Source organism: Myiozetetes cayanensis, unplaced genomic scaffold (genome assembly GCF_022539395.1).
Source record: "Myiozetetes cayanensis isolate MyiCay16 unplaced genomic scaffold, myiCay2020 scf1407, whole genome shotgun sequence".
Classification (NCBI taxonomy): Eukaryota; Metazoa; Chordata; class Aves; order Passeriformes; family Tyrannidae; genus Myiozetetes; species Myiozetetes cayanensis.
This window is the reverse complement of record NW_026087057.1, coordinates 1-7771: the sequence shown is the minus strand read 5'-3', so window position 1 is coordinate 7771 and position 7771 is coordinate 1. Positions and strand designations below refer to the sequence as shown.

Sequence of the window (7771 nt, the reverse complement as noted above, 5' to 3'; positions counted from 1 at the left end):
GGGGTCTCCCATGGGTGGGAGGGGGTCTGGGAGTCCCACCTGGGTTTGGGGTCTCCCAAGGGCAAAGGGGAGGGAGTTCTGGAGTGGGGCTGGGGTCTCCCAGGGCTCTAGAGGTCTCCCAGGGTCTCCCAAGGGCAAAGAGGGGAGTTCTGCAGTGGGGTCTGGGGTCTCCCATGGGTGGGGGTCCTGGGGTTCTCCTGGGTTTGGGGGTCTCCCAAGGGCAAAGGGGGAGTTCTGGAGGGGGATTGGGGGTCTCCCAGGGTCTCCCTATGGGTGTATGGGGTCTCCCACTGGGTGGGGGTCTCCCTGGGTCTGGGGGTCTCCCATGGGTGGGGGAGGTCTCCCAGGGCTCTGGGGTCTCCCCACGGGTGGGGGTCTCCCATGGGTTTGGGGTCTCCCAGGGCTCTGGGGTCTCCCACGGGTGGGAGTCTCCCTGGGTCTGGGGTCTCCCATGGGTGGGGGTCTCCCAGGGCTCTGGGGTCTCCCAGGGTGTGTGGGGTCTCCCTGGGTCTGGGGGTCTCTCCTGGGTTTGGGAGTCTCCCAGGGTTGGGGGGGGGTCTCCCAGGGCTCTGGGGGTTTCCCAGGGGTCTCCCAGGGCTGTGGGGGTCTCCCACAGGTGGGGGTCTCCCCAGGGGTGTGGGGGTCTCCCAGGGCTCTGGGGTCTCCCAGGGGTGTGGGGGTCTCCCTGGGTCTGGGGTCTCCCATGGGTGGGTGGGGCTCTTCCCTGGGTCTGGGGGTCTCCCAGGGGTCTCCCAGGGTCTCCCACGGGTGGGGGTCTCCCCTGGGTCTGGGGTCTCCCATGGGTGTGGGGTCTCCCAGAGCACTGGGGTCTCCCACGGGTGAAGGGGGTCTCCCATGGCTTGGGGTCTCCACGGGCTCTGGGGTCTCCCCACAGGTGGGGGTCTCCCAGGGGTCTGGGGATCTCCTAGGGCTCTGGGGGTCTCCCAGGGGTGTGGGGTCTCCCTGGGTCTGGGGGTCTCTCCTGGGTTTGGGAGTCTCCCAGGTTGGGGGCTCCCCGGGTGGGTGGGGTCTCCCAGGGCTCTGGGGGTTTCCTAGGTCTCCCAGGGCTGTGGGGTCTCCCACGGGTGGGGAGGGGTCTCCCTGGGTCTGGGGGTCTCCCAGGGGTCTCCCACGGGTGGGGGGGTCTCCCTGGTCCGGGGTCCCGGGGGTACCTGGAGCAGGGGACAGGCTGCCTGCAGCCGCTCCAGGGGCAGGGGGAGGGCCGGGGCCCCCACCCCTGGGTCCAGCTCCAGCACCCGCAGCTGGGGCACGACCCCCTGGGGGCACAAACGGGGGTCAGGGGGTCCTGGGGGTCAGGGGGTCCTGGGGGTCAGGGGTCTTTGGGGGTCCCTAAAGGCAGCCACCTGGGGGTCAGGGGGTCCTGGGGGTCCCCAGGGGCAGCTGCCACCCTGGGGGGTCAGAGGGTCCTGGGGGTCCCCAGGGGCAGCCGCCACCTGGGGGTCAGGGGTCTTTGGGGGTCCCTAAGGGGCAGCCACACTCTGGGGGTCAGGGGGTCCTGGGGGTCCCATAGGCGGCAGCCACCCTGGGGGTCAAGGGGTCCTTGGGGGGTCCCACAGGGGGTGCTGGGGGGGCTCAGGAGGGTTTTGGGGGTCCTGGGAGGGTTCTGGGGAGTTCTAAGGAGGATTTTTGGGTTTGGGGAGTTTTTTTGGGGGATTGAGGAGGTTTTTGGGGTCCCACTCACGGCCAGGCGTGGGTAGGGTGGGGGCAGGGGTTTGGGGGTGGTTTGGGTGTGGGTGTTTTGGGGTCCCACTCACAGCCAGGGTGGGCAGGATGGGGGGCAGGGTTTGGGGGATTTGGGGCATTTTGAGGTGTTTTTGGGGTCCCACTCACAGCCAGGGCAGGACAGGGTTTGGGGGATTTTGGGGGTGTTTTGGGTGTTTTGAGTCCCAGCCACAGCCAGGAGCACAGGGCAGGGTTTGGGGGTTGGGTGTTTTTGGGTCCCACTCACGGCCAGGATAGGGGGCAGAGTTTTGGGGTGTCTCGGGTGGTTTTAGGATGTTTTGGGGTCCCACTCACAGCCAGGGCAGGCAGGATGGGAGACAGGGTTTGGGGGGGATTTTGGGGCTGTTTTTGGGGTCCCACTCACAACCAGGATGGGGGATAGGATTTAGGGGGGTGTTTTTGGGGTGTTTTTGGGGTCCCACTCACAACCAGGGTAAGGGCAAGGTTTAGGAGTGGTTTTAGGGTGTTTTTGGGGTCCCACTCACAACCAGGGTGGGCAGGATGGGGGGCAGGGTTTTGGGGTGATTTTGGGGTGTTTCTGGGGTCCCACTCACAACCAGGGCAAGGACAGGGTTTGGGGGGGATTTTGGGGGTGTTTTAGGGTGTTTTTGGGGTCCCACTCACAACCAGGGCAAGGGCAGGGTTTGGGGTGTTTTGGGGGTGCTTTTGGAGGTCCCACTCCACGGCCAGGATGGGGGCAGGGCTTTGGGGGTCTCAGTGGTGTTTTTGGGGTCCCACTCACAGCCAGGGTGGGCAAGACAGGGAGCAGGGTTTGGGGGTGTTTTTGGGGTATTTTTGGGGTGTTTTTTGGGGTTCCACTCACAGCCAGGGTGGGCAAGACAGGGAGCAGGGTTTGGGGGTGTTTTTGGGGCATTTTTGGGGTGTTTTTGGGGTCCCTCTCACAACCAGGGCAAGGGGTAGGGTTTGGGGGGGATTTTGGGGTATTTTAGGGATGTTTTTGGGGTCCCACTCACAGCCAGGATGGGGGGTAGGGTTTGGGGGGGGAGGTTGGGGTGTTTTTGGGGTGTTTTTGGGGTGCCACTCACGGCCAGGGTGAGCAGCACAAGGGGCAGAGTTTGGGGGGGATTTTGGGGTGTTTTTGGGGTCCCACTCACAACCAGGACGGGCAGGATGGGGGGCAGAGTTTTGGGGGTGTTTTTGGGGTGTTTTAGGGATGTTTTTGGGGTCCCACTCACAACCAGGGCAAGGGCAGGATTTGGGGGGGATTTTGGGGTGTATTTGGGGTCCCACTCACAGCCAGAGCGGCAGGAGGGTAGGGTTTGGGGGATTTTGGGGTGGTTTTGGGATGTTTTTGGGGTCCCACTCACCAGCCAGGGTGGGCAAGACAGGGAGCAGGGTTTGGGGGTGTTTTGGGGTATTTTTGGGGTGTTTTTGGGTCCCACTCACAGCCAGGGCGGAGCAGCACAGAGGGTAGGGTTTGGGGGTGTTCTGGGATGGTCTCAGGGATATTTTGGGGTCACACTCCCAACCAGGGTAAGGGCAGGGTTTAGGGGGGATTTTGGGGTATTTTAGGGGTACTTTTGGGGTCCCACTCACAGCCAGGGTGGGCAAGCACAGGAGGCAGGGTTTGGGGTGTTTTGGGGTATTTTGGGGTATTTTTCGGGTCCCACTCACAGCCAGGGCGGGCAGCACAGGTCTCAGCCGTGGACAGGTGAGGTGCAGGTGCCTCAGTGGGGGAGGGGCCGCCAAGAACCCCCCGAGCGCCGCCGGCTCCACCTGAGGGGACCCCCCAAATCCCCCCCAGGTAAGAGGAAGGAGGGAGACACTCCCAGTTGTGCCCCACCCCCAAAAATCTCACCTGGCAGCGCCGCAGCTCCAGGTGCCTCAGGTGGGGGCAGCTCTTGGACACTGCCTGGGGGAGGGGGGGCACAGGTGTGACCCCCAGGTGTGTGACCTCCAACATATCCTCTGGGGAGGGGCATCTTGAGGGGGGAACACACCTTAGGTGTGTTCCCCTCCCAAGATGCCCCCATCCCCCGCAGGTGCTCCCCTCACCTGCAACAAGACCCCCACGTGGCTCCTCCAATCCCACAGCACCAATTCCTGCAGGAAGGAGAATCTTTTTTGGGGGTCCCGCTCGTGGTGGGAGGTCCCTCACACCTGGGGGTGGGGAGGGGGGACACACTCACCTGGTCTCCAGCAAGCGGCACAGGGCGCTCAGCAGCTGCTTGGGGGGCAGGGGGGGCGCCTCAAGACCTCCAGGTGCCCCAGGGTGAGGCGGTGCCAAAGGGGGGGTGGGAGGCCACGTCACGCCACAGGCGGCACACCTGGGACACCCTTTTGGGGGTGGGGGAAAAGGGTGGGGGATAAATCCCTAGTGTGAGAGGGGGGACAGGGATAACCCCCAGGGTGAAATAGGGACCCCCCCAGTTTGGGACAGGGACCCCCAGTGTGGGAAAGGGACCCCCCCAGGGTGAAATAGGGACCCCCCAATGTGGGACAAGGACCCCCCCAGGGTGAAATAGGGACCCTAATGTGAAATAGGGACCCCCCCAATGGGGGACAGGGACCCCCAATGTGGGACAGGGACCCCCCCACTGTGAAATAGAGACCCTAATGTGAAATAGGGACCCCCCAGTGTGGGAAAGGGACCCCCCCAGGGTGAAATAGGGGACCCCCAGTGCAGGACAAGGACCCCCAGAGTGAAATAGGGACCCTAATGTGAGACAGGGACCCCAATGGGGGACAGGGACCCCAATGTGGACAAGGACCCCCAGGGTGAAATAGGGACCCCAGGGTGAAATAGGGACCCCCCCCAGTACGGGATAGGGACCCCCAGTTTGGGACAGGGACCCCAATGTGGGACAGGGACCCCAATGTGGGACAGGGACCCCAATGTGGGACAGGGACCCCCCCAGGGTGAAATAGAGACCCCCAGTTTGGGACAAGTGACCCTAGCTTGGAGACAGGGACCACCCCAGTCTGAAATAGGGACCCCCCAGTGTGGGACAGGGACCCCCCCCCGCTGTGAAATAGTGACCCTAATGTGAAATAGGGACCCCCCAGAGTGAACTAGGGACCCCCAGTTTGGGACAGGGACCCCTCCAGGGTGAAATAGGGACCCCCCCAGTGTGGGACAGGGACCCCCAATGTGGGACAAGGACGCCCCCAGGGTGAAATAGGGACCCCCCAGGGTGAAATAGGGACCCCCCCCAGTACAGGACACAGACCCCCAGTTTGGGACAGTGACACCAGTGTGGGACAGGGACCCCCCTAGAGTGAAATAGGGACCCCCCCACTGTGGGACAGGGACCCCAAGTGTGTGCAGTGACCCCCAGTGTGGGACAGTGACCCCACTGTGGCACTGGGACCCCCCCAGTGTGAAATAGGGACCCCCCCAGTGTGGGATAGGGACCCTCAGTTTGGGACAGTGACACCAATGTGGGACTGGGACCCCCCCAGTGTGACAAACCAGGGACACCCTGGGGGGGCAGGGGGGGACAGGGACCCCCCCAGGGTGAAATAGGGACCCCCCCAGTGTGAAATAGGGAGCCCCCCAGTGTGAAATAGGGAGCCCCCTAGTATGGGACAGGGACCCCCAGTTTGGGACAGGGACCCCAATGTGGGACAGGGACCCCCCCAGTGTGAAATAGACCCCCAGTGTGAAATAGGGAGCCCCTAGTGTGGGACAGGGACACCCCCAGGGTGAAATAGGGACCCCCGCAGTGTGGGACAGGGACCCCCCCCCAAAGGGCGACAGGGACCCCAATATGGGACAGGGACTCCCCAGTTTGGGACAGGAACCCCCCCAGAGTGAAATAGGGACCCTAATGTGAAATAGGGATCCCCCCAGTGTGAAATAGGGACCCCCAGTTTGGGACAGGGACCCCCAGTGTGAAATAGGGACCCCCAGTGTGGGACAGGGATCCCCCCAGTGTGGGACAGGGACCCCCGGTTTGGGACAGGGACCCCCAGTGTGGGACAGTGACACCAGTGTGGGACAGGGACCCCCCCCAAAGGGGGACAGGAACACCCCCAATGTGAAATAGGGACCCTAATGTAAAATAGGGATCCCTCAGGGTGAAGTAGGGACCCCCCCAGGGTGAAATAGGGACCCCCACAAGTATGGGACAGGGACCCCCCCAGGGTGAAGTAGGGACCCTAATGTGAAATAGGGACCCCCCAGTGTGGGACAGGGACCTCAATGTGGGAGAGGGACCCCAATGTGGGACAGGGACCCCCCCAAAGGGGGACAGGGACCCCCCCAATGTGGGACAGGGACCCCAGTGTGGGACTAGAACCCCCCCAGGGTGAAATAGGGACCCCAGTGTGAAATAGGGACCCCTCAACTACTGGGACAGGACCCTCAGATGTGGAGACCTCCCAGTGATGAAATAGGGACCCCAGCGTGGGACAGGGACACCCCAGGGTGCCCACAGGTGCCCCCAGGTGTCCGCCAGGTGCCCCCAGTGTGGCAATAGCCCCAGGTGCCCCCCAGGTGTCCCCCAGGTGCCCCCCAGGTGTGGCAGTGCCCCCAGGTGCCCCCCCAGGTGCCCCCAGGTGTCCCCCAGGTGCCCCCCCAGGTGTGCAGTGCCCCCAGGTGCCCTCCAGGTGCCCCCAGGTGTGGCAGTGCCCCCAGGTGCCTCCCAGGTACCCCAGGTGTCCCCAGGTGCCCCCAGGTGCGGCAGTGCCCCCAGGTGCCCCCCAGGTGTCCCCAGGTGCCCCCCAGGTGAGGCAGTGCCCCCAGGTGCCCCCCAGGTGCCCCCAGGTGTCCCCCAGGTGCCCCCCAGGTGTGGCAGTGCCCCCCAGGTGCCCCCCAGGTGTCCCCCAGGTGCCCCCCAGGTGTGGCAGTGCCCCCCAGGTGCCCCCCAGCCCCACCTTGGGAGGAAGGGCACGGCCCCCTCGGCCTCCACGGCCGCCTGGAAGATGCGCAGGAGGATCTCGGGGGGCAGCTGAGCCCCCCACACCTGAGACCCCCGGGACCCCCGAGACCCCCACGCCTGCTGCTCCTGCTGCTGCTTCTGGTCCTCCTGCTGCTCCTCCTGCTGCTCCTCCTGCTGCTCCTGTTCCTGCTCCTCCTGCATCTCCTGCACCTGCCCCTGCCGCCGCTGCCGCCGGGGGGGGCACCTGGGGGGGCCCCGGGGACCAGCTGGGGACACGGAGGGACAGGGGGGTCAGGAGGGACAGCAGGGACAGGGACACAGGTGGGACAGGAGGGACAGGAGGCACAGGGACACACAGGTGGGACAGAGAGGGACAGGAGGGACAGGAGGGACAGGAGGCACAGGGACACACAGGTGGGACAGAGAGGGACAGGGGACACAGGTGGGACAGGAGGGACAGGAGGGACAGGAGGGACAGGGACAGACAGGAGGGACAGGGGACACAGGTGGGACACAGGTGGGACACAGGTGGGACAGGAGGGACAGGGACAGGTGAGAGACAGGGGGACAGGTGGGACAGGAGGGACACAGGTGGGACAGGGGACAGGTGGGACAGACAGGGACAGGACACAGGTGGGACACAGGACGGGACACAGGTGGGACACAGGTGGGACAGGAGAGACAGGGGCAGGGACAGGGACAGACAGGAGGGACAGGGGACACAGGTGGGACACAGGTGGGACAAGGGAGACAAGGAGGGACAGGTGAGACAGGTGCGACAAGAGGGACAGGTGAGACAGGGGATGGACAGAGGGGACAGGTGAGGGACAGGGACAAGAGAAGGACACGTGTGAGAGAGGACACACAGGTGTGACACATGTGATGGGTGTGTGACAGGTGTGACACATGTGACAGGTGTGACAGGTGTGACAGAGGACACACAGGTGTGACACATGTGATGGGTGTGTGACAGGTGTGACACATGTGACAGGTGTGTGACAGGTGTGACAGAGGACACACAGGTGTGACACATGTGACAGGTGTGTGACAGGTGTGACACAGAACGGACAGGTGACACAGGTGAGGGACACAGAGGCCCAAGGGAGGGCACGTGGGGGGTGGGGTTGTTTGGGGAGAGGGTGGGCCAGGTGTGGGGGGCTATGGGGCCAGGTGGGGGCTGGGGG

At 64.4% G+C, this 7771-nt stretch overlaps 1 protein-coding gene across 1 annotated transcript; it reads right to left on the bottom strand.

The window, feature by feature from the left end:
* Nucleotides 1–3953: 3953 nt before the first annotated feature.
* On the bottom strand, nucleotides 3954–6831 carry LOC126637115 (uncharacterized; the record flags this gene model as incomplete). The annotated part of the gene is made up of 2 exons (XM_050310044.1): nucleotides 3954–4041; nucleotides 6583–6831. Coding segments are annotated over 2 exons (337 nt in total), but the record flags the coding sequence as incomplete, so codon positions are not given.
* Nucleotides 6832–7771: the final 940 nt, after the last annotated feature.